The sequence below is a fragment of the Vicugna pacos genome, chromosome 3 (genome assembly GCF_048564905.1).
Source record: "Vicugna pacos chromosome 3, VicPac4, whole genome shotgun sequence".
NCBI classification, from domain to species: Eukaryota; Metazoa; Chordata; class Mammalia; order Artiodactyla; family Camelidae; genus Vicugna; species Vicugna pacos.
Genome location: NC_132989.1, coordinates 24,502,331 through 24,530,078, shown reverse-complemented (window position 1 = coordinate 24,530,078; position 27,748 = coordinate 24,502,331). Strand labels below are relative to the sequence as shown.

Below are 27,748 nucleotides of genomic sequence, written 5' to 3'. Positions count from 1 at the left end.
GTACTAGGAGTCTGGGGTCCCATCATTTGCAAACTTTCAGAGGCCACACAGGGTAAGTGGAAATGTGGGCCTCACTATTTCATTGGTAGCAACATTTTACTCAAGGGAGAAAAACAAAGAAAGAGAGGTTGCTTACAAAAACAGGTATGTATAGCTTATTGTTTTTATCAGCAGGGTGGAGGATGGGGTGAAAAGCAAGAATTGTGCTTCACCTCTTATGAAATGTTAGACCTTAAACTAGAGCACACATTCTGCTTATCTTAAGCTTCAGATTGGACTGTTGCTAGGAGTTCACAATGAATAGGGAGTACCTGTTCACCAAGATGCAGAAAGTGAAAGGTCAAAAGATTAATCAGTACTTTCTAAATTTTTGCATTTGGATTCAACCCCAAATATTTAATTTTATTTCAATCTCATACAGCTTGTGAGGACAGATTTATCCAACACCAGCTGTTCTCATATTTAAAAGCTGTACCAGAAAGATAAAATTAGAATCAAGTGAGGATCATATTCCTCAGCAAGAATTCTGCTCTATGTCCCACTGATGCCCTGAGCCACAAGTGACAAACCAAATACCAGCATTATTATTGTTTTTCTTGGACATTTATTAAGCAGCCACAGTGTGGTAGAAACTGCACGCTGCCAAAAAAAAAAAAAAAAAGGCATGAGCCCTAAACTCATGGAATGGTACCCATGAGTATAAATTTATTCCCAAGGTTATTTCTCACCAAAGCAGGAGGAAGGTATGTACTGTTCTGACAGAGCAGGGAGTGAAGTCAACTATCATACACACACACACACCCCCTTTCCAATTCAGGAATTTTCCAAACTTGTATGAGGCTCATATTAGACTGAAGTCTGGGTAAGATACAACTGTTCAAACCAAAAAACCAAATGTCATCATCTTGATATCAGATATCTGTCGTGACAATGTATTGTGTAAAAAATTAATAATAAAAATAATCTCAAGATTCTAAAAGATTGTTAAGTATTCACTATGAATGGAGTCTTAACTATAAAAGTATAGCTGTAAAAATACATCATTAATGTTCTGTGCGCAGTTTGGAAGATTTCTCAACAGGCATTTTACAAGAGGAGGAAGCAAAAGTGACCAATAAACACACAAAAGATTCACAACCTCATTTATATGACTAAAGAAATGCAAGTCTACAAAACAATGAGATATCATATTATAAGGATTATAAGGAAGTGATTCTCCAATAACTATTGAGAAAGTACCATTTTAGAAAAGGACAATTTGGCCATAACTATTAAACTTTAAAATGCATATGCTTTTTTCCCTTATAATTCCTCTGTTATAGATAGAAAAACATGTAAAGGTATATGTATAAAGATGCTCACTTAAATATTGTTTTTTTAAACCCATGTATTCTTCAACAGGGAACTGATTAACTATTATAACTCGTAAAAAAAATCTATGTAGGAATTTAAAAGAACAAATTAGATTTTTATGTGATATTATCAAATGATGACCCAGATACATTAAGTGGAAAGGCAAGGCATAGAATATTATACATAGTATAATTGCATTTATAAAAAAACTGTATACATAGCTATATGTGCATGTAATTATATATCTGAAAGGATATTTTTAAATTGTTAATAGTAGAAATTAGAGACTGGAAAGGGTCAACTTATATTTTTCACTTTATACCTTCTGTAATCTGGATTTTTAGAATTTTTGCCCTAAGCATCTACTACTTTTACTTTCTTAAATCTTTTGCCACTCATAGATTTGCTTCAGTTTTTTGGAAAATTCAGTTGAAAGGAGCATCCCAAGTCTCTAAAAATACTTTATGAATCAAAAGAATTAAATTATACTCAGAGTAGTTTTAGTAAAACTCTATTTTACTGTATTCTAATTCTCTGAAAATTGGTAATTTCTATAGCTTGGTAGAACTGGCCAGAATTCCATTCGCTTACTAGGACAGACAACAAAGACGGAGCTGTTTTCATATATCCCTTTTATTTTGAAAATGGATTTGACCCTCTAGTATGTATTTCTTCATACCTTGGTGCCATTTCAATGATTAGGAAAGATTCAATGTCATACAATCTAATGTCAGGAGAATATTAAAGTATGACAATACTCTGAGCACATTAAATCCCCCCAAGACATTCACAAAAGGACCTCTGACCTCAAGTTCAAGAATCCAAGGGGTAAGACTGAGTAAATGGCAGGCAAGCACATTCTGCTGTGGCAAAGCACTCCATAAATTATTAAATGTAACAGAAATTTAGATAGTAGAACATTAGTATATTTTGTTGTGGCTGCTGCCTAACCTTATCTCACCAAGACTTAGGCTGGGCATAGGATAACTACTCAAATTATGTATTTTGACATACTGCAGAGAAAACCCCTCCACAGATGTAGGCTGAGGTGGTGATTTTAATTTCCTCCTTACTTTTGGCAGACCCTACAGATAGGATGAATTCTCCATGACAATACTTTGAGTATGTAAGTGTGTGTGAATGTAGTTTTTTTAATGGACATCAGGTTCATAACACATATAGTAATTCGTATTTTAAATTATGAACTAGCATGCGTAATACTCTTCTATTTTATTTTATATATTGGTCATTCTCTCATTTTTTTTTAGGAGAGATAAAAACATATATTTTTAATTTAATTTTTATTTTATTGAGTTATGGTCAGTTTACAATGTTGTGTCAATTTCCAGTGTAGAACATACATATATTCATTGTCATGTACTTTTTCACCGTGAGCTACCACAAGGTCTTATATACATTTCCCTGTGCTATACAGTATAATCTTGTTTATCTATTCTATATATACCTGTCAGTATCTACAAATTTCGAACTCCCAGTCTGTCCCTTCCCACCCCCTTCCCCACAAGTTTGTGTTCTATGTCTATGAATCTGTTTCCGTTTTGTATTTATGTTCATTTGTCTTTTTCTTTCCTTTTTTTTTTTAAATTCCACATATGAGAGATCTCACATGGTATTTTTATTTCTCTTTCTGACTTACTTCATTTAGAATGACATTCTCCAGGGACATCCATGTTGCTGCAAATGGCATTATGTTGTCATTTTTATGGCTGAATAGTGTTCCATTGTATAAATATACCACACCTTCTTTATCCAGTCATCTGTTGATGGACATTTAGGCTGTTTCCATGTCTTGGCTATTGTAAATAGTGCTGCTATGAATAGCGGGGTGCAGGTGTCTTTTTGAAGTAGGGTTCCTTCTGGATGTATGTACAGGAGTGGGATTATTGGGTCATATGGTAAGTCTATTCCTAGTCTTTTGAGGAATCTCCATACTATTTTCCAGAGTGGCTGCACCAAACTGCATTCCCACTAGCAGTGTAGGAGGGTTCCCTTTTCTCCACAGCCTCTCTGGTATTTGTCATTTGTGGACTTTTGAATGATGGCCATTCTGACTGATGTGAGGTGATACCTCATTATAGTTTTGATTTGCATTTCTCTGATAATTAGTGATACTGAGCATATTTCATGTGCCTATTGATCATTTGTATTTATTCCTTGGAGAATTGCTTGTTTAGGTCTTCTGCCCATTTTTGGATTGGGTTGTTTGTTTTTTCTTATTAAGTCATGTGAGCTGCTTATATATTCTGGAGATCAAGCCTTTGTCAGTTTCATCATTTGCAAAAATTTTCTCCCATTCCATAGGCTGTTGTTTTGTTTTGCTTATGGTTTCCTTTGCTGTGCAAAAGCCATTTATTTTTAATAATATAGCAAATCCTATCAATCCTTTACCCAACTCAAGAATGAGAACAATACCAATAACTTATACTATCTATGTGCTCCTCACCTGTCTTCCCCCTGAACTCCTGGAGTTGTAACCACTATCATACATTTTGTATTTATTATATCCTTGCTTTGTAAATAGTCTTATATTGTATCTTAAGTTAAAATAGGAGAATTAAGCAGAATGAATTCCATCATTCATACATTAATAATACAATACATTCAATGAAGGGAAAACTGTGCATTAGACACTTCGGGAGATATACAGATATATGAGATAGCAAAGCGTTGTACCTGGCACTTAATACATCTTTGTTGAATTGGATTAAGCTAAAAAATTTACCAAGTACATATTTCATTATTGCATCCTTAAACAAACAAGGGATTGGCAGGGATCTCTTGGAATTTGGGCAGACTATAAAGACTTAGAATCCGAACAACTCCCCAGCCCCCAGTCCAGGGCTAGTCTGTAAAGCAGGAAGCTTCCTTTATGCCAGTCTCCTCCTCTCTCTTTTCTGCAACTTTTCTCATCTGGCATTAAGGGCCAGGAGATGAATCTCTGCTACTTAATACTTAATATGAAACTTCTACCCCATCTGTCCTATACATGGTGACAGATAAATCTCCCTTAATTATAAGTCCTCTCATGTCACTCTATACTTAGTACAGATCTGCAGTGATTTCTTAACCCATTATATCATCTAAATCCTTACCCTGGCATTCAACACTCTTTGAGATCTGATCCTAACCAATCTTTCCAATCTTCTGTCTCCTGTCAAACTAACTTATTTTTATTTCCGGTGCATGCCTCACATTTTAACCAATGTTAAGACACTTTGCCATGCTATCTATCAAACCGTAGTCTGTGGACCAACAGCATTTGTCTTATCTGGGGGCTTGTGAGAAATGTAGAATCTCAGACCTCAACCCAGACCTACCAAATCAGAATCTGCATTTAATCAGATTTTCAGGTGATGCATATGCACATTAAATTTTGAGAATGTAAAACCATAAGTGCTTTTCTGTGGTGTTTAAGGGGCTGTTATCATCATTATTTATTTTCCTATAGAACATGTAAACACCTAGAAAGCAGAGGGTTTTCCAAATTATGTGCCTAAGATATGCTGTCTAGCCCTCAGAAACAAAGGCATACAATGAGGAGATACTCACTAAATATCGATGGATTACTAATTTGGTTTCAGTTCTGCATCTAAAAAGATAACTAGAATCACCATCCTTCATTCTGTCATCTGACAAACCAGACCCAAAAGAGACAACATACCCACACAAACACACAGATATATGCACATCGGGTCTTTTATGGATAGGGTTTTTAACAAGAAAGGAAATTGCAAAAGAAAGGGATGATAAGGTCTGACATGAATAGAAATGTTGTTTTGGGATGAACTAGACAGTCAGTATAAGTCCCCTTTAACCTGATGGGCTCCAAGATCATCTGGGGCTCTAACTGTAAAAGATTCTATGCTTGTGGGGGACATCGTTTTTGCACTGTCCCAAACATGACTGGAGGGGCCAGGGACAGTCCTGAGATTAAGTCTGAAGCTGCAAAGCCTGACTTTCTCTCTCAGTTCTCTCTAAACCCCAGCGTCTCTATAACCTCCTTGAAAATCTCCTGCTCTACACATGTGCCTACTATCATGACCCTTTCATCTCCTGGCACTTTCAACTGCCCTTTGCCTCCACAAGTTTGTCACTGTCACACTTTTCTCCCCTACTCTGTACTCAGCATCTCAGACTTTCACACAGTTCAGCATTGCCAAGGTGACAACGAGTTAAATTAAACTGTGCTAAAAGAAGAAAGTTAGAGAAGAATGAGGTCCTGCTAACCCATCCTAATCACCATTGTCTCTTCCCCTTGTGTATTCTTTGGTAATTTTCCGGAGAAAACTGAAATGGGTTATCACTACATCATATTCTGTAGTGACAGGGCTGGATCTAGTGAGAACGTTCCATTTGGGACTCTTAATATTTTTATTTACCAAACATACTTTCAGTTCTGCCTCTGCCAAAGTCTCTGGTTATGGGTCTTTGAAGCTTTGACCCAAAGCTATTTCACAACCCCAAATGGAATCAATACAATTACCACACAACTCTCACACTTTGAAACAGCTTTTTACACTTTGTCCAATTCTATTTATCTGAACACCACATATAATTTCTTATATAGCTAAGCAGTAAACAGACCACTGTCAAAGTTAAATTTCTGACCCGGTGTCCTGTATATGAGAAGATTATTAATGGATATTTCTGTTCACAGCCTTATAAGGTCCCTCCTAAACCCAAAGGTTAGGCTTTTCCTTAGAACCTAGTCCCCTTTCCTCCTATTTCCCAAGAAGTACACAAGCCAAGGAAGTATACTTCCTGTGGTAGAAGTTCAAAGCTCTCTGTCCTAGAGATGGACTGTGATTTTATTCCTGGCCTCACTGCTTACTAGCTATGTGGCTTTGGGCAATTGTGTAACCTCTCTAAGCTTATGTTTCCTGATCTGTAAAATGAGAATACTAATATCTCTATATCTTGTGTATTGTGGAGAGTGAATGAGATAATGCATGTAAAGTCGTCAGTACAGTGCTGGTGATAAACCTCCTTTTAAGTTGTTAAAAACCAAGTACAGAGAGGATTGGTGTACATAATCTTTTTTTTTAATTTGCAAAGCCTGTTTAATGCTACAAGTTTTCCTCTCTAGGATTCTTCTGGTTACACATAGCTCCAACACATGCTGCTGTGCGTGTGGTGCGTAACCTGACTCCCAGCTAACGACAGTATGTGGTCGGTCTTAGCTGTCCTTGTGCATACAGCATTCCTTTTGGCAATAATTCTGCATGTGTGTGTAGGGCAGCCAGAAATGGAACATCCTCTTTCAAAAATCGAGCATGATCTTATAACACAAAAACTTAGGTACTTAAGCCAGTGGCAAAAAAAAGGACAAACATCCTCTTTCTATTTTAGGTTAAATATCAAAGGAAATAAAAGTTTTAGGGTTAAATATCAGTCTCCTCTGAATTTAGCAGGATATGAAAGACATTACAAGAAATCTAATCTCTCCCACCTCCAAGATGACTTGCCAACTGGCCTGTCTGCTTCAGAATGCCACCACCAGAGAGGGTTTCATTTGGGTTCAAGTAATGGCTCTTTCTGTTTAATGACAAATGGAGGAGTGGAATGTCTTCATGGAGAAATTTCTGTCTTTGTCTAAACCAGTCTATCAGAGGATTGATATAAAACAAGTCAGTATAGATGTGTCCTTGAGGGTGTGATAATTTTGGAGTTCTAAGTCTAAAGGAATAAAACACTATAAAGTGTGTGCAAGAAAAGGTTCTGGGCAGGGTGGGACAGACAAAATGGGTGAGAAAAGCCTGCAAAATACAAACTTCATCAATTTGCCAAAAGTTGGATTGAAAATTGTTGATTGCTTCCAAAACAGTAAGACTCTTAACTCTAGGCAGCTTTTCTCCTGACATGTCGCATCAGTACAGTCACTGAGGGTGCTGAATGAAGAATGAGACCAGAAGTGTTGCAGATTTTTCTCCTTGAGTTCAGGTCTCTACCACCACTGCTCCTTTGCCACAGGGCTGGTTCAGTTTCAATATTTTATCCTCAAATAAGGGGGAAAAAACCTTAAACCCAATCTTTAGCTAAATTTGAAAGTTCTCTAACAAAACAAAATAAAAAGTGGCCTGCCACATAACTCAAACCAAATATCTATTTATCTTAGTATTTGAGCCCTGAGCTCTGAATTTTTTATAGAGAATTCTACAAATTGGATCTTTTAATACTGGTTTCTATATTGTCATAACTGAGGGTCCAAGAAGTCATAACAAAATAAAGTGGAGAAAGTTTTTCTTTAAAAGAAATAATTCTTGGAACACTTGCTCTTAGAACCCAAAGCCTCCATGGGAGAAATCCAACTACCCTGAGGTCACCATGCTGTGAAAAGCCCAAGCCATATGGAAAGGCCCTGGAGGATGAGACATCATGCGGAAAGAGAGGCCAGGTAGCACCAGGGTGCCAGATACATGAGTGAAGAAACCATCTTGGAAAAATGCACTCTCTAGGCCCAGCTGCCCCAGTTGAAAATACATGGAGCTAGCCAGCTAATGCTTCTCAAATTCCTGACCTAAAACATCAACCACAGGAGAAAGACCATATGCCCTAGAAGAGTTCCTCAGTGAGCAAGAGTTTCAAGACATGTCTCAGTTGTTCCTAAGCCCACTAGGATCTCAGCATCATGGGGAGGAAGTAGTAACATTCCTAACTCATGATCAGGCATCATATTTTCTGATGGAGAAGCAGTCTGAGAAAGGCCAGGAACAATGTGGACCTTAACAACAGGATAGATACCCAAATAGAAATCTAAATAAATATATCCAAATAATACATCCATATCTATTGGATCCATAGTTATTCAAATAGAAATCTGTAAGCTAGTTAGAGTGTTGTATCAAAACACCATTTAGTTATTGGAGAAACCATGAGAACCAGGACAGTGAGTATTTTACTCTAACATGGAGAGACGTGATTGATAATCTCCTTGGCACAGAGCTCCGTGGCACTGTATAAAATCAAGAAATTAAACAAAACACTGGGAAGAGGCAAAACATTGAATGTAATCAAGTAAAATTTCTAGTCACCTAGAAAACAACAGCTTACTCTTGACATTAGTTTAATCGTGTTGAAAATTAAAACAGGTGATTTCTTTTTCTAAAAAGCAGCAGAGAAAAAGAACAAAAGACAAAGAAATGGCCAAACATGAAGGCAGTATGGTAAACGGATAAAGAGATTTGGAAAAATTAAAACCCACTGTTGCTGGAAAATGGTCTAGGAAAACTGGGGAAGAAATGGTAAGGCGCATTTTTAGAATTTCCTGCTTACGAAAACATCATTAAGAATTATTCAAAACCATCATCAAAATACTCAATGTCAACTACTATCTTCTCTAAAATAGCTTAAATATCTTCACAAGTCAAATTCATTTTTGCAGGGACTGACACCAGTAGACCACAAAGTGTAGAAGTTCAAAAAGTGATGGAAATGATCATACACATACACAACTCACAACTCCTTTTCTATCTTAACTCATGTACCCCCTTCCTCAACTATTTTTTCTCCCTCCTCTTTCTCAGTTAGGAATAATATAAAATGAAAAACAAATGTCTTCCACAATACCTGTGACTTTGTGGATACTTCAAATTAATTATCTTTCTGTGAATAAAGTTTACTTAGTATGGCATTTGTTATCAAATAGGATATGAATATTTAAAATACACACTAAGTCATAAAAATAGGCAAACAAACAACAAAAACCTGGAACAGCACAATAAACTTCTCCATCAAATTAAATAAGTAACATTATAAAGAATGCACCAAGTTTAGCTTACTGTGTGAATTTTCACTAAGTATCCTCACTAAGGTGATGTTTTGAAACATTCGAAACATTGTGTGTTCCTACCCTGCCTTACCTCATTTCTCTTTCCTCAATTTTTGCCTAACGTAGCTACTATCAAATTCTTCAATTGTTTACTTTTAAGCAGGTCTAATGTTCTACTTCTTAGACCACTGAACCTACATTATACCCATGAAGCTAGTATAACTGTGCAGACCTCCTCGTTCAGGCAATGTTATAAGGGCCTCATCATTGTTCATGATCTCTATGTATCCTGTCATCTTTCCAGGGTAAGACTGCCACGGTCTTGGACTCTTCATTTGGTGGTGTCTAATTCTGTTCTCTTTACAAAGAGCTAGGGTTACACTCAGCAAAGGTTACCATTTACGTGAGACATGAAGCCTGCTAGCATAACTCATTACCAAAGTAAAATCCCTAGCTATTTTTTACTTCAAGGACATCCCCAGTGCTACCTAAAATCAAGGAACACTTCAGGACAGGTCACATGCAGGGCTGACACATATTCTGAATCCACATTTTCATTTTGTTACTCTAGAGTGTGTTGTTATTTCACAGCAGTTGAGCAAAAGGTTTTCTTCTTTTTGAAAACCTTCTTTTCTATCCCCTAGAGGAAAATACAGGAGAATCAAATACAAAGACTACAGTGGGTTTAGCAAGAGAACTCAATATTTAAGAGTCAGCTTTCTTTTAGAAATGATTCCTTTTCTGGAAGGAGGAGGGGTGGTTCTTTGGTTTGGTTTTATCACTTACCCAAATGACTTCTGAAAGGTTTGTTTTCATAAACAAATAACATTTTAAACTGTTTAAGTAATTCCTAAAGCTCAGCTCATCTTTCAAACCTCTGCTTTCTGGAGTGGCAGTCTAAGCCACAGGCCTAAGTGGTGACTGCTTTTGCTTTTAGCTACAATGTTCATCTTTCTTTCTCTTATCCTGATGGAATTTCATCTACTCTGGTAATTAGGAAAATCAGAGATTTCAAAACATGATCAGACTCTGAAATTTTAAAAATATTTAAAAAGAATAAACAGATCTAGAAGAAACTTTAGGGACCATCTCACTCCTCATTTCTCATTAGACATGAGATAACTGAGACCCCCAAAGTCATATAACTAATTAATGACAGATCTAGAACCAAAATCTAGATTTCCTCAATCCTGAATTAGTGTTCTCTCTTCCACACTACCTGGCCTCTCTATATTTTTATCCATTTCTATATGATCTTCAGACACAAATTATTTAACTCATGCATACAAGTGGCATATTCCACAGTTAGATTCAGGGCATTTCATGGTTCTGTTAGTTATCACTGTCTCATTTCACTGGTTGGAAGATCATGGACAGAAGATGGGAAGTCCAGCCCTGCCTCTACCCTGTGGATTAAATTACAGCATGGGCTGTCTGGTGCCTTTTCCATGAAATTTGATTGTTTAATGCCTAGAACAGGAAACATCTGGAATGATAGGGGGCCAGTATGATCTTCCCTTCATAAGGACTGGATTTTCTCTTTTTTTCACTTTAGCCTGGGGAAATAGGACAACGTCAAGGTGGGCAAAAATCTGAATCTCATCCACCTATTCTGTTGATGTTTTCCAGCTTCTCCTCTGAGATATGCCAAGGGGCTTAGCGGAAATTCTAGCCTCTTGAACCAACTGATCTTATATTTATTTATAAGGTATGTTTCTTTCAAGAAGGTCAAAATGCTTCATATATACTTTCACTTAATATTTCTCTTCCCATGAAGGGAAGCATTTCATTTTTTATCTTTCCACCACAGACAGAGTTTCCCTGCTTTTGTTTATAAAGTTTCTTTACAGGGTCTGACACTTAGAGGTTAGAATCTCTAGGAGACACAAACATTCTCAACTGACGTCTCAAGCAATATTGCGAACAAAGCAAATTAATTCATTCAACAAATATTTATTGAGCATCTCCTAGGTGCCTGGCACTATTCTAGGCACTAGGGATCCAAGAATAAACAAAACAGATACATCTCTCCCCCAAGGAGCTAACATACAAAGTAAAAAGACTGATCTATTACCCAGTATATTCAAAACCATAAAAACACTATCCTGATAAAAGAAAAAAGTCACTACAATCTCAGCTACTCAGACTAATGTCTCCAGTTTGACATGTATCTGGTAATACAGAGTCCATTTGCTAGAAGCCTATCTGGATTACACTAGAAAATAGGAGATTTGGATTCTAATCCTGACTCTTCTACCAACAGACTGCATGACCTTGAGCAAATATATAACCTCTCTGACCCTTAGAGTTTTGTTCTTTGAAGATGTCAGACAAGATTTCCCATGTCTTCTCTTGGTCTGCAATTCTGTGATTCATTAACTTTACCTAAGATGGCTGCTATGGTGTGAGGACTTACTTCCAAGGTCAGAAGAGGAGGATTCTTTCTATATCAACTGCTTTTATTTGTGGGATGAAGTTGAGGGAAATAGCACAAACCAACACAGGCACATCCTAAGGCAATTATTAAGAGCATTCCCTTATGTGATAATCAATAAAATCAATCAGCTCCACACCTACGTGCTCGACACCACACTAGACACTTTGGGGATGGGAGACATACGAAAAGACCCTGATTTTAAGGGGCTTCCAAATGAAAGTACACGATAGTAAATAATTAAAAACAAAAGTTTATTACAGGGGTTGTAAGTTCACAAGAGAAGAAAAACCAAAGACAGCTAGATTAGAAACCTCTGTGGAAAGGTGAAACTTCACCTAGATCAACATATAACCATCACCATCACAATAATAATAGCAGCTAATATTTATTAAGTGCCTGATATGTGGCACAAATACGAGTTACGTGCTTTTGTGGGCTATCTCATTTAATCCTCAAAACAACCCTAGAAATAAACACTATTATTGTGCCTATTTTACAGATTGAGAAACGGAGGCCTAGAGAGAAACCTAATATACCTAATGAATGGTAAATCCAGGCAATCTGATCCCAGAGCATTCTACACCATTGAATGGTTATGGAATACTTTTCCCACATGTGACATAAAGGGAAAAGCACAGTATTGGCACACAGTTTACAGTTCCATAAATGTTACTTCCTTTTTCTATCCATCCCTCACCACTATTCACCCCCTAATTCCCATCTCTAACTCATACATATACATACTTCATCTTTTCCAATTTTAACATTCTTCAAAATTCAGCTGAAGTTCCACTGTAGGCAGGAAGATTTCCCAGACCAGTCAAGCTCCTGTCTCCTCTCAAGTCATAGCATTTAATTCCAACAGCCTGTGGGGTGATTATATGCTGTCCAGCGATGTCACAGCACTAGTTAATGTCTTATTAGTGTTTCTGATGTCTTATGGTATTACCAAGATGGCACCTATTTTATTACCATGCATCTTTTGAACTATTGAGTTTTTCATATAGTTGCATTGTGCCAGCTAACTCTAAACTTTGTGTTGCTTCTGGGGTCTTGGCATAGGAGACATCAAGAAGTACTTACCAATTCAAGAGTTTGAGTGTTTCTGAAGTTTTCCTTCATTAGAAAAATGATCCACGTCAAATAAATACAGCCAATACATCAAGGTTTGAGTCTGTAGATATATATTCTTTTTGTGCCCAATGTTGGATAAAAAGGTAATCTGTGCATGTTTGCAATCCTTTTAGCTCTCGTACACTCACAGAACTAAAGCTAACTTCTTCTGAACAACCAAAGAATAATTTTATCTGTTCTTTGTAAATAAAAAAAACAACCAACTAACCCTTTAAAAAAAAAAGCAGTTCCATTGTAGTTACCAGTGGGAAGAGAGGGGGAAGAGGGAGGGGCAAGATGGAGGTGGAGGATTGAGAAGTGCAAATTATCAGGTATAAAAAAGGCTACAAGGATGTATTGTACAACATGAGGAATATAACTAACATTTTATAATAACTATAAATGGAGTATAACCTTTAAAAATTGTGAATTACTATATTGTGTACTGTAACATATAATATTGTATGTTACACTTCAATTTAAGGAGTATATTATAAAATAAATACATGAATTTTTTTAAAAAGTTAAAGCTCTAAACTTTAGGAAACAAAGAACAGTATATATATATACGTAAATTTTTTAGAGTGCGGTATACTATATATATGTATTTACATGCAATATATTGTATATGTATAGTCGAACTGTATCACTTTTACCTAATAAAACTGAAAACTGAAAAAAAAAAAGAAGTTCCAGTTTATGGATTTATTTTAATCTTACAAATTTATTAGCAAATACTATATACACAATATATAAAATTAAATATATTGTATTTATATATACATAAATAAAATATGTAAATATAGCATATATACACAGTTTAAATAATAAAATTTACACTCTGTAGCCATTATGCATCTTAAGAAATGAAACATGAAACAGTATTAGTAAATCTTTAACATCACTGAAATTTTAGTCTAATGCAAATTAAACTTAAAATGGTTATAAAATTACAAGATGATAAAGGAGTTTTTAAAGACTGAAAAAAGACACCAAGCATTACAGGATTATATACTGAGATTAGAAGGAGATTAGATAAATCTAGTCTTATTGATGGTATCAAATATGTAAAAGACTTTTTAAAGTGGGAATTATTTTATTTTCATTAAAGCCCTGTAGTATGAAGTGACTGCATAGCCTGGATTTTTTGGAATTAGTTACAATTTCATTCTATTTCCATAAACCTATTTCTATTCCTGGAAATTACGATATTTTGTTAATCAGGCTAGTCTGCATCTTCTAATCTACCTCTTCTGTCTTGCAACAAAAATTCTTTGTGGAGTCATGTGATCTAAATGTTGCTTTAAGTAAATAAATTATTATAGGTATGAGGGGGGGGGGTATCAGGTTGCAAATTTAGGAGATCCTGACTCCAATCTCTGTTGAATTGTTGGCTATGAAGTGAATGTCAGACTTTCAAGTAGCTAACGCAGAGAGGAATACAACCAATATTAAGATCCACAGTACCTATAAGGAAAAACTAAACTAGCAGCACAGGAGAAGCCCAATTATTCCCAACCCTAAGAACTGAGACATATTTTTTTACAAAGTTCTTACAGAGGTAATAGGAACACTGACATCCCTCCTTATAGTAAACATAGTAATATGTTTCAATGGATTTCTTTTTTATCGAGTTACAGTTGATGTACAATATTATATGTTACAGGTGTACAATATAGTGATTCACAATTTTAAAGGTTATACTCCATTTATAGTTATTAGAAAATATTTTCTATATTCCCTGTGTTGTACAATATATCCTTATAGCTTATTTTATACATAATAGTTTATATCTCATAATCCTCTACTCCTATACTGCCCCTCCCAGCTCCCCTCTCCACACTGGTAACCATTAGTTTGTCCTCTATAGCCGTGAGTCTGCTTTTTTTTGGTTATATTCATTAGTTTGTTGTAGTTTTTAGATTCCACATATAAGTGAAATTATACAGTGTTTGTCTTTCTGTCTGACTTATTTCACTTAGCATAATGCCTTCCAGGTCCATCCATGTTGTTGCAAATGTGAAAATTTCCTTCTTTTTATGGCTGAGTAGTATTCCATTTTATATATTATTGAGATATATATCTCTCACATCTTCTTTACCCATTCATATGTTGATAGACACATAGGTTGCTTTTATATGTTGTCAAATGTAAATAATGCTGTTATGAACACTGTGATGCATGTATCTTTTCTAATTAGTGTTTTTGTTTCCACACCCAGGAGTGGAATTTCTGGGTCATATGATAATTCTATTTTTAATTTTTTTGAGAAACCTCCATACTGTTTTCCACAGTGGATGCATCTATTTACATTCCCACCAAAAGCATATTCAGGTTCCCCCTTCTCCACATCTTTGCCAACATCTGTTATTTATGTTCTTTTTGATGATAAAACCATTCTGACAGGCGTGAGGTGATATCTCATTGTGGTTTTGATTTGCATTTCCCTGATGATTAACGATACTGAACATCTTTTCATGTGCCTCTTGGCCATTTATATTTACTGTTTGGAAAATGTCTATTCAAATCTGCCCTTTTTTAAATCAAGTTGTTTGTTTTTTTGATGCTGAATTGTATCAGCTGTTTATATACTTTGGCAATTCACCCCTTATCAGTCAGATAATTTGCAAATATTTTCTCCCATTCAGTAAGTCATCTTTTCGTTCTGTTGATGGTTTCCTTTGCTATGCAAAAGCTTTTAAGTTTAACTAGGTTCAATGGATTTCTCATTGTAACAAATATGCTGAAGACTTCAGATCAAAACACAAATTCACAGACACTAATTTATGCCCTCTAAAATGATACTTTTGGAAAGTGACTCAGCACCTCTTCTGGGTGCAAGTGCTATAGCTCTGTAAAGGTAAACATCTGGAATTTTTACACTGAGAATATTAAAGCAGTTCCATCCTTACTCAAGAATTCAGGTGTTCTGGATTGACCTGCTATTTGTGATTAATTTGCTGGTTCTAGCGTGAATGCAATATACTTGAACTAAATTTCATTAAATTCCAGTGAGATTAAGATAGAATTTATTTTTCTTTCTTGCAGGTAGGTACACAGGGAAGTAAGAAAACGTTTTCTCTCTGGGATTATGCTTGCAATATGTAACAGAAATGTCAGAGTAAGTACAAAATGTGAATGTGCGTTTGTTGCATATGAATATAGGGAGAATTAAAAAAAAATACACCAGTCAATTTCCCAAACTTTGAAGTGATTATTTGCTTTATAAGTTATTTCTTCTGCACAATTTAAGTGTTTAGTAATAGCCCACTGATTATGAGACTAAGACAAGGGAAATTTAAAGCAAAACTATTAGAAGCCATAATCCACTAATAACTGGCCAAAAACTAAAATTATTATGCAAATCAAAAGAAAATAAGGATTAAAGGTAAAAATGTCATTTATTCAAATGTATACAGTGAGGCATTTCTACCAAAGCTATTGCTAATCTCTCTTTAACTGGATTGTATTTGGTTTTTTTTCCCCACAGGATAAAGAAAAAAACCACTAAAGTATCTCTGACCATCAATTCCCCTGTTAACGAAACCTCCAATATCAGATCAAGTTATTCTACATTAGTTCAGCCGCTGTGTATTGACCCCCAGAGGGTAGGTACAGTTTTAAAGCCTTCTGAGGGGTTCTTGTAATGAAGACACAGGTCTAGAGAGGAAGGAATCAATGTTAACTTTCTTGAAAAGTAAACATGGTCCAGCAGTATGACCTCAGAAAGAAGAAGAAAGAAATCCATAGGTCTCAGAAATAACTCCATGGTAGTTCTGTGGGTTGGCCATTTGTCTGTGTGACAGACCCTAAGGGACAGTTGGTTTCTAGGAGCTCAGTCTCATAATAGAAATTCCAACTATCCAAGGAATGAATTCTTTATTAATTAAAAAAAAGGGAAATGCTTTTTCAAAAACCTAAAGATACAAGAACAACTGTATGGAGGAGGGAACAAATCTAGTCAGTAAAATTTAGAAGTTATTTAAACCTTTAATACATAGTCTCTAAATAACTGCCAATATTCATTTCCCAAATGTAATCAGCCAGATGGTGCAATTTGACCAGCTCAGCTGATGGAATGCTAGAGGAGAGGGGAAAAAGGGTGGCACTGGAACAGACATCCAAGCTGACATTTAAATTAGGAGCATCATGCTTTTCATAAAGGAAATTTAGGGTGTAGGTGGTAGCAGCTAAAACTGATCCAGTTAGTCCACAGCCACCATGCACCTAGGTTTCAGGGCCTTGACAATACGGATGATAGTGTCTCTTCTATTTCTTAAACCAGATGCAGAGTCCCTGCAGCAGCCTGTCAGGATCCACTTGCATTGTAGCCCCTGTATTTACCAAGGTAACCTAGCCACATTGCATGATGGGGTTTAGATTTTATAGTTAAATTTTAGGCATTATCAAAGAGGTAGGAAGAAGGAAAGAGGACACTAAAAAGGACCTCAGAGATTATAATTATTTTATATATGAGAAAACCAAGTCCCAAGAAGGGTAAAATTATTGTTCAACTTTACAGAGCAACTCATGGTTTTTTCTATGCTCTTTAGACTTCTGCTTTGTGTCAATCCTCCAGCTCTGGAAGGCAGTGCTTAGACTATCCTTTCCAAGCAGACTATGCTCTGCCTGACCTCAAGATTCATCAGATTCTCTTAACTGGTGTAAGATGCTCTTCTGAAGAAGTCTATGAGCAAAGCCATGTCTATTTCCTGCTTGGGTCACAGTCAGAGAGCAGGATTGAAAAGCCTTCTCTCTTTCCCACTGGAAATAGCAGGATTCAATCAGCTGGTTAAAGCAAGCCAAGGCTGTTATCTTCTCTGGGCTCTCTGTCCTCCAGTTTCCAAAACTTGCAGAACCAAAACTATTGCTCATTGCTAGTCCAAGGTATGAAAAGCAGGGCAGGGTCTTAAACTATACCAGATACAGGATGGGAGGCACAGGAAACAATGTCATTAAGATTAAGACTATCAATTCTGGAAGCTCACTTTCAGCAGATGCTATGAAGCACATGTGTCTATTATCTCCATGTCTCCTCTCTTGCTGCATTCCTTTTCCCATGATATGCAGCCCTGACTGGGCATCAGGCTCAAAGGCTGGGCTGGTGGTCATTAAGTCCTAACTAGGTCTCATCTGACAGAAGGACCTCAGACCCTCTCTGGTCTGAGGACCAAGTTACAATCTGAAATTTAACTCTACATTCTAGAGGACCCTGGAGCTGGGAATAGGAGAGGAGGGAGAATAGGATTTAAGGGGTAAATTTACCACAAATGCCACCCATTCATGTATGCATTATGAGACTACACTAGCTATTGTTAATAAATACTTTTTATATATCGATATAACTCTTCATTTTTAAAAGAAAGTCTCCAGATTACTTCTCTGACATGACCTTCAAACCCTCAAGTACACTGAACATTTTGCTAGCCCTATTGCACAGACAAAGAACTTGAGTTCCACAAAGTATAAGAGTCTTCCAAGTTCCTATGACAGGTTTTAACCAGCTAATGTCAGAGCTGAGATTTTGGCCCAAGTCCTCTAAGTCATGATTCGGAATTCTTAAATTACAATACTGCCCATGCTACTTGACCAACAATAAAGATTAAATCTGTGACTATGAGGTATTCAATAAAATAATACAACAAAGTGAAGACTTTCCAACTAATCTGTTTTCTATTGTGAAAAATGGCTCCTGGGGAAATAACAACTTTCTCACTAAATAACTCCATGAAATTAAGATGAAAATAACTTATACCTAACTGTAAAGTTATATACTTATGTACACTATAAAGCACAAAAGATGCTCAGCAAGCTCCTTGTTTTAAAGTATAGTCGGTTATCAGTACTTACTATGAAAATGCATGCACACTTACCTGCAACTGGCATCCCAAACCGCTGTATATGGTGAAACAGTTTCTTCCATTCTGTGAATTCTGTGTTTGTTCTTCAGCACCTTCAAGACATCTCTACAACCAGAGGGCAGTTTGTCGTGTTTGAATGTCGAGTCCAGGCCACAGCCACAGTTCAAGTTCACTGGTATAGAGAGAAGGAGCAGATAGCAGACTCAGACGACTTCCGAATTCTGAGGAAAAGTACAGTGATAAGCTTTTCAATTTACTTTTCACTCTGAATAACCCCGAAATCTAATTCATGTTTTAATGTTTAATAGCTGATTTGTTACAGGTTCAGAAATTTCTACTGTGAAACAATTGTTATTTCAAATCTAAATGATTCCTCAACATAAACAACCAAAAAAGAAAAAAAGCTGTTTTGTTTTGATGAATAGTTTTAATAGCTGTAAAAAGACCAGATTATTTTCATAGATTAATCTTAATTATCTTCCTAATGAGTTCTTGGCATACAAACAAGAAAAATGTGAGAATAAGCATATTTTTCAAAGAGTAAAACAAATGAAACTGATGCATAACTTTCTAAATACTTTGTTGTATCAGCTTCCTACCAAATAATTAATTTGGAAAAGGGTAACAAGTATGATGACCTACCTCATGCTAAACACTGAGTTTAAATATAAACAATTTTTCATCCTCACATCAATATTTTGAGGTATGTGTTATCAATTCCATTTTATAAGCAAGCAAACTGAAATTAGAAATTTCACCTTGCCAAAGGTCACAAAGCTAATAAACACTGCAGCCTAGGTTCAAGACCAAGATAGTTCTTACACCAAGCAAAGAAAATATATCCACTTAAATATTAATTCAAAACAACTGAACATTTCCACATCATCACATTTAGGAAGAAATATCTATTACACAATATGAATTTGCTTTCAAAATTACATTACTTGTATTTTCTGAAACTAAAGGAATATAAATTTATTATAATAAATCTAGAAAAATATATTATAAAAAAGAATAAATATAAAATTACTAATATTCTCACCACCCAGAGAAGACTATTAACCTTTTGTGTATTTTTTTACAGCAATTCTATAGTATTTTTATAATGTAATATTCAATTTTAATTAGATTAAAAGAGAAGGATTTTCTCAGGAGAAAGAGACCTCCTTAGGATTAGTGTTTCAGCAACAGTTCTCACTCAGAGAAGAGATGTTATATAGTCTTACCTTCGTGTTAGACATGAAGAACTAAGGCCCAGAGAAGTAATTTTTACAAAATCACAGAGCAATTTAATGGTAGAACAGAACTGAAACACAGTTTTTCTAGCACCCTGCCAAGCGTTCATTCTATTATGCACCTTTTCTGAGTTTCTACAGAATTTATCATCTGACTCAAAATTACAGTCAACATTGTATTTGCTTCAAGTTATTTCTCATATATACATGGTCGCTTCTCCCAACTAAATTGTCATCATTTAAATTCTCTCTCTATTCTCTTCTTTTATCTTTCAGAAGCTTGTTTATCACCCATTCCTGGTAAGCACAATTTTTCAGCATCTTGATAATAATAATTAAATCAAATATAGCATTAGAAGACTTTGTCTCCTACGTTACTTTTGCCTTCAGGAGGAGTTTTGAGGCTACCTTATGCCAACTCTTTAACTGACACAACAGAAGCAGCAAGATAATTGGAATTTATCAGTGTATTTGTTCATTCATTCATTCATTCAACATGTATTTACTATAGACAGGGTACGGCCACATTCCATTCTTGGCCCTGAGAAGCCTCTGCCCTCAGGGCATGCGTTCTTCCTCTAATTCCACTTGGTGTATTATTGGTGCCTTGTGAGCTATACACAGAGGCAGTAAGGAAGTGTCCTGACATCAAACATCCACACTGAATGTAGGTGTTCTGCCCATCACACAGTGGCCATCATTGTACTAACATTAGGTCTAATTACCATGGCAATGATAATTTTTAGGTCAGTTCAGAAAAATCTTTCTATGGTCCTTTGTGCTAACCCCTCAAGCTTACAGAAATATGCAAGTCGAGGAATAAAGTATAATCCCTGCTTTCAAGAAACTCATAGCCAAGTAGAGAAGACAGATGTGCCTAAGAAGCAGGTGATAGGCACCATGCTGGGATTGTTTTAGGTTGTATTTTTAAGATTTATCTTCATGAGCCCACTCAATGACAAAAATCTAATCAGATGGATTTTTTTTTTTTAAATCTCAGGAATACCCTATTTATTCCTAGTGCCTACTCTCCCTGACATCCTCCCACACTGTTTGTTTGTTAATATGGGGCATTCAAGTACTCTGGTCAAGTTGAATCTCTCCCCTTTCCAGAGGAAGTCTGTACCTTGATTATCACAGAAGCATTTCCTGAAGACTCTGGGGAATTTAAGTGTATTGCAGAAAATGAGGCTGGGACTGCAGTCTCCACAGCAAGACTCTCTGTTTCCCCAGGTAATTATTCCTCAGGATCGCCCTGCTCAAATTCACCTCTGAGCCAAGAAGAATATTCTCTAGTTCTATCTGACCTGGTGACTAATTATATTTTCCAGAAGGAAAAGAAGTGGAGAAATCAGAGAGTTCTCCAAAGTTACACAGGAGGAAATTTTCCCCAAAACTGGCCTCCTTTCCCTGGAGCAGTGACAGCTACACAAAGGACAAAACTCCAGACAATACCTCAATAAACCTTATGCCAACTCTTCCTGAAACAGCCAGTCACACTGAACATGAGATCAACGTTCCAAAGGAAGATTTTTGCACCATCAATGAAAATTCCTGTGAGCTACCACCACAATGGTAAGGGTAGACAGACCTAACATTCGCTCATTCAACAATTGCTCTTGGTTCTATAGATAGAACAGTGAACAGGACAAAGCTCCTGCCTCAGAGAGCTCGCATTCTGAGAAGAAGCACTTTATTTCTGTCATTTCTCTATTACATTCCATCATGCATTTTACCAGGGCCGAAATAGTAAGTCATGTGCTTAGATCCACATTTAAGGGTTTGATACAGAGACTTACTGAAAACAAAAATCAGCAATGATGAAATGGCAAAAGATTTTGAAGAAGTGGAATCTTTTCCCAAAATAGAATTCAGTGTGTTACCTCAATATAAATATATAAAACATTTTGTGATAGAGGTTTTTTTCTTAGTCAGTCTTAGAATATAGACAGAATTGTCCTTGCATTTAGAGAACAAACGTATAAATGGAAAGATAATACAGTAGAGTGACTCTGCCAATCAGGCTATGTTTAAAACACCATCCACCACCATCCCTACTCCCCAAACACAAACCACAAACGAAAATACTGATTTTTTTTAAAAACCTAAAAGTTGATACTTAAAAAGTCATTTAAATTTTTTCTTTTATCTAACACAATCCACTAAATATTTCACCAGCCTAAAGTTACCTTTAGGCTCAATACCTTTAATAAAACTTAACCGGTCTTCTTGACCACTTACCTAGGACAACTAAATGTAGCCTCTGTAGTAACAAAATAAGAAGATACAAGAATCTCTTTTTAGATTTTGTGAATACTATTTGGGTTTATTAAGTGAGAGAAATACATCAAGTTAGAGATGGACAGAATCAAAGGTCATCTATCTGATGTTCCTTATGCTACAAATGACAAAAACTGTAGATGACTGGCTCATATTATTGAGGGCTGGTTCCTCATGCTTCCACGACCTTGGGATAGGTACTTCTTCAATGTTTCTTGCAATGAAGGCAGAAAGGGAAAGTTTGGACTTGGGAGACTAACAGACCTAGAACAATGTATGTGAAGTACACAGCAGGAATTCAAAAATAGTAGCTATTATTTCACTGCATTGCTTTTTTATCAGGATCAGTGTATCTCCAATAACATCCCATGACAGTGATTTCTCAGTTGGTCCCCTGGAACCCCTTTAGCTTATGGGATCTCTAGTTGCCTAAGAAGTAACTACCCCTACAAATAAAGACTCCTTGTGGGGTCAAGGAAGAATGGGTGTGTGGGAAAATAAGTAAGACTGCAATTTATTCAACAGACATTTATTAAGAACATTCTATGAGTTTTGTCAATTTCTGCACTACACTTGCCTTGGGAAAATAGCCAACACTCATATCCAAAATTTTCCTCCATGAGTACCTATGTTTAGCAGTGAGCATTGAGGACTTAAAAAGACCCTAAATTTACAATATAGTATCTTTTCTATGCAATTACCTTCATTTTCATTAACAAAATCATTTGTGGGGGAAATTATCCAGTAAAAGTTCCATGAAAGTTTAAGAAGTTTTTAACTGAATGTCTACTATGAGCTACACTGTCCTAGGCAAGATAAGTAATAAAGAGTCTCTCCCTCAGAAAAAAATTTAACCTAGTTGAAGAGATATATTATGCCACATAGTAGTCCATTATATGATTTCCTGTTTCATTTGAGTCTCTCAGCAACCTGATTTAGGTTAGTAAAACAGTTTTTTTTATTTTTTATTAATTATTAAAGTTATTTTTCAGTTAATTATTACAGTTCAGAGAGTTTAAGCAACTTGTCTAAGGTTACACAGCAAATATGTGGTAGAGTGGGCACTCACACTTAGGTCTCCAAAATAGATAATAAAAAGGTTAATGTGTCTAGAAAGTTGTAGAACATTAACCAAATTAATGTTATCATTTTTACTGTTTGACTCCAAACCCAGTGGAGTGTCCATTATTATTTCTTGCTTGAGAAGAATATGATTGAGTCAAGTGCAAGAATGGATATTTCAAACTATGAGTGCTACAGTGGGATTCCCTTTTGCTATATGTCTATGCAGAACTTCAGTAATCGTAGTGAACCAAGCATAACCTGAAAAATAAAACATTCTTCTCTGTTTAGTCCTTTCATACTCAATATAATAGTTTCCTTCTCAGTCAATACGGCAGAAATTACCGTCAACAGACATATCTGGCCTCTGACTTTAGAAGATGCTCACAGTACCACTTTCACAACTGCTATACACTTCACATTTTAAAATACAAGGACTATGTATGAAGAAGGGACTAGTGAGTGACAGTTAAAATAGCTACCCTTCTACTGATGATGGGACAAGAAGGAATTCCCTGGATATGCAGCAGGAAATGTTTCAGTAGGAAACATCTGAGATAGTAGGAAGTTACCTACATTTCGTTAGGCATTAGAATGATTTACCAGAGGCCTGTACTCATAATTTAGAGAAAGAAATGGAAAAAGTTGCCTTTGGGAGCGGGCTGGAATAGGGTTCACATATCCTAATAATTCTTTCAGTTTTAGGATGATTCTTCTCAAATAAGCAACTAAGCCATTCAAACAGCCATATTTGTGAAGAAACACAAAATATCATTTCAAAAAAGCAAACCAAACAATAAAAGGTATAAAAAAGATTCATAGTAGATTACTGAATATATATATCCTTAACTTCTGAGAATGATGTCATAAAAAAAGATCTTACTTACTTACCTTTCCTACTGAACCATCCCTTGATCCCCTAATTGTAGCAAGAACCTTAGCCTAGACGTACCATGCAGCTACCACTCTGTGATGGACATTGTAGCTTACAAAGGCCCGTGGGAAAGAAGAGGCTAAGCTTAAAGGATAAAGACTAAATAAAACTAAAGTTTTTCCTCAACTATAGAACATTTAGAATCTGCCCAATGCAAAATTGGGAATTTAAATTTGTCCTAGGCATCTTCCCTACTTGGCTGGTAAGGTATATCTCAAACCCTGTTCTTGGGAAGAACCAAATAACAGTCACATATACGACATTTAAAGTGCCTAGAATAGGGCCTGACTCATAGTAAATGCTATATGTGCCGGTTATTCTTGCTATTGTTATTGTCACTTGCATTTACATTTTAAGTCTCTCTAATTTGGATTGAAAGGCTTTGTCCCTATTAATGGAATGTGAAATAACAGTAAGCAGATGTGGAGAAACATTTTAGCAGATTCCTGAAATAAGACTTTGTAGACAAACACCTACTCATCAAGCCAAGTATGTCTTTTCTGCTAAGGAATGGCTGCATGCCCAGGTGGCAGTTATCAAACCTTCTCTGAATGCCAAAGGAAGAATGGTCAGCTGTGAAGAATTTTAAATGGCTCATATGTGCTCAAACACTGATTTGTTGGACCCTAATGTACACAGTAATTACACCAGGACTGGGGTACCCAGGAGGGAGGGGAATAAATAGTTATGCTTTAAACAACAAAAGCATATCAAAGCTGAAGCCATTAAATAGGGAGAATTCCACTCAATGGGACTGATTCTCAAGTTACCTACCCCTTTCCACCATCTCTTGTTGATCTGAATGTTTCTTCCTCTGTAATTATTTGCTTCCCTACGTAAAAATGGAAACCTAAATACCAAGGTCTCCTGAATGAAAAGAGAAACGAAACTATGTAACTGTTAGGAGCAAAGGAGATAAAGAAGTTTACCAGTACAGAGCCCTAATTGTATAGACTGTTTGTTTAGTAGTTTCTTAAGTGTTTCAAAGCTCTTTTAGAATAAAAGTATAAGGTCAAGGAGGCAAATCTCATTCAGAGAACTTGCTAAAGAAACCAAATCATTTTTTTCCACTACCCCACCTTCCCAGTGACATGACTCCTTCACCCTGCTCTCCTGCCTTTGCCCAGACACACTCTTTCTCTTGCAACAAACTGCATGAACCCCACTCTACCTCGACTCCTATTTGGCAAGAGAAAAAAACACGGCTTTCAGATGAACTATCCAATACAAATCAATCTGGAGCCCATCCATCACTGGGTTTGTTTCTGGAGGTCTTACTGGGTAGAATGTCAGTCTTAGAACACTAGTTCCCTTTTAGTCCTTTCTTCAACAGGGAAAATTCAAAATCCCCACCACAAAAAAGAAACTGAGTTTTCTTTACACTTCTTCCCATTTCCCAATTCACTGCCCTTCTCCCTACATGAGCTTGCTAAACTCATAATCAAAATTCGCATCTAAAATAAAGAGCCCTGTAAGAGAAGCTCAAGTAATCCCACTCCTTAAATATCACTAAGACATCTGAGATATTGTTTAGATCATGGACTCTTACTTTGACATGCCAGCATAGGTAGATGGACAGGCAAGCACATCAGATGTCACTGTTTGGCAGCTGATAAAAGTCAGTGGTGCTATAATACTAAGCACAGAGCTACTAGACTAGCCTGTGAGGGAAGAGGATGCCTCTTCCTTCCCTTTAGTAGTAGGTTAAACCCAACTGGCACCCTCTGGAACTCGGGTAAGTCCCTTATTTATTCCTGCTACAGTTTAGGGTTTTGTTTTTGGCTTTTTTGTCCAAATCAGAGGAATATGTAAAAGGGGATCTTCAGATAAAAAGTTTGAAAACCACATCATAATGGTATTATACAAAGATTTGAAGAGAATGTGACCAATTATTCCACTGAAACTCGAAGGAATTATAGAAAGGGTAGAAGGAAAGATCACTATGTCATTATTTTAAAATCATTTTTCTTTGAAAAGGGACACTTGGTCTGACTGTAATTGTGGTGATGTCCTACAGCTTCAAAATACCCTGTTTTTTAATACAAGCCTGAGCTATATTAAGAGATAGGAGAAAAAGGTTAAGCGTTTTCTAAATAGAAGACTTAACAGTATTTTATTAGTAAACTCTTTGAATTTTATTTAACATTATTTGGAATAAAACAATACTGTCATATAATAGAATTGATTATAGACTTGATTATTGAACAGTAATTACAAACATGAAGAAAAGCCTTTCAGAGCTACCTGTATAAACATCCGTATAAAATTTTGTTGTGATATGAATAAAATGAAACTTTTTAAAGAAAATATTTTTAATTAATTTTTAAATTAATAGTAATTGCTAACTACACAAGCTGATACCAAAATGTACAAGGTAGCTGACGTTCTAAAAATACACATAAAGAAAAATAGGGAACTTTTTGAAAAACACCTACCGGGTATTTGTTAAACAGTTTATTCCTTACTGTTTGAAATGAATCTGAATAATCTGCCTGCCCAAAAAGTAACTTAAAACCAAACTCTGGATTCAATTCTGCAATGGAATAAATAAACCCATAACTAAAAAACTACTTGCCTTGAAATAGAGTCTTTTTTTTCTTAAGAATATCTAATTAAAGCCTCCTTCTGGATGTTTTTCTCCAATAATTTAAGGCCTAATATAGTTAATTACTAAAATGCACTCTAGTTGAATGTGCTTGTGTTCATAAACTCGAAAATAAGGAATGTATGACTTTTTAAGTGCCTTTTTCAATAGAACTTTCTCTTTGGCTATTTAGTTGTATTTTTGTTCTTTCCTAAAACTGCTAATTTTAATTTAACTCTAAACTACATGCACAACCTTAGGATGAAGTTGTTTGGTTTGGAAATTCTTTATTAAAAATGATACTTTCCTCAAGATAGGAAATTAATTATAAAATTTTGCTTCACTGATGACAAAATTTGAGTAATTTTGTTACTTAAAAGTTTGATTTTATCATCATCTCAGTGTTAGTTTATACTGTATGAAACAAACTACATGTATTTTGTACTAAATTACCTGATATTTTAAATAAAGACAGAATCAACATTACAGTAATTTATGGGGCTAGTCTTAGTATGTAATGTCTACATCTAGTCCTGCTCAGATTTACCATACTAATGGAAGAAATCAGAGGCAAATATATTCCTTCAAGGTTGATTTTAGTGGCAAATGATTCATCTAAGGACAAATGGGGATCAACTGTAGGAAGTCAGGAGCATCGATGCAGAACTAAGGAAGGAAATGACACTCATCTTTTCTTGGTAAAGTACAGGCTAACTTATCATAGCTGCCTTACTTCCTTCTGTACATCCTGCTTGCTGTTTCAAAAGAAAATATAGGAACCAAAACAATTTCAGAATTAATCTAAAATACATATTAAACAGGCAAAAATAATAAGTCAAACTAAGAGAATATCACATGACAACAGTGAAGTATAGATGTTTACTCAAACTTGTGAAATTGTAAAAGGGTGAAGGAGCAAATATGGATATTAATGTAATGTTCTTTACAAAAGAGGCATATTGCTCCCCTTAATTCACTGTGTCATTCATCACAGATCACCAGGGCATGAATTAATTGGTGTATCAGAACAGCTGTTCATTGATTCTGATGAGCAAGGGGAAGAATCTCTACTGGATGGAAGCTGACATATTATATATTTA

At 35.8% G+C, this 27,748-nt stretch overlaps 1 protein-coding gene across 3 annotated transcripts in view; it reads right to left on the bottom strand.

The window, feature by feature from the left end:
* Positions 1-27,748, bottom strand: part of KLHL3 (kelch like family member 3) — a 231,815-nt gene that overhangs the window by 193,842 nt on the left and 10,225 nt on the right. For 2 of the 3 annotated variants that reach the window (XM_072956982.1, XM_031673028.2), the window contains exon 2: positions 18,566-18,725. In XM_072956982.1, coding sequence (XP_072813083.1) covers positions 18,566-18,725 — 160 coding nt within the window. Of the gene's footprint in view, positions 1-18,565; positions 18,726-27,748 lie in introns of those variants that run through there. The other variant, XM_072956985.1, reaches the window with a different exon arrangement.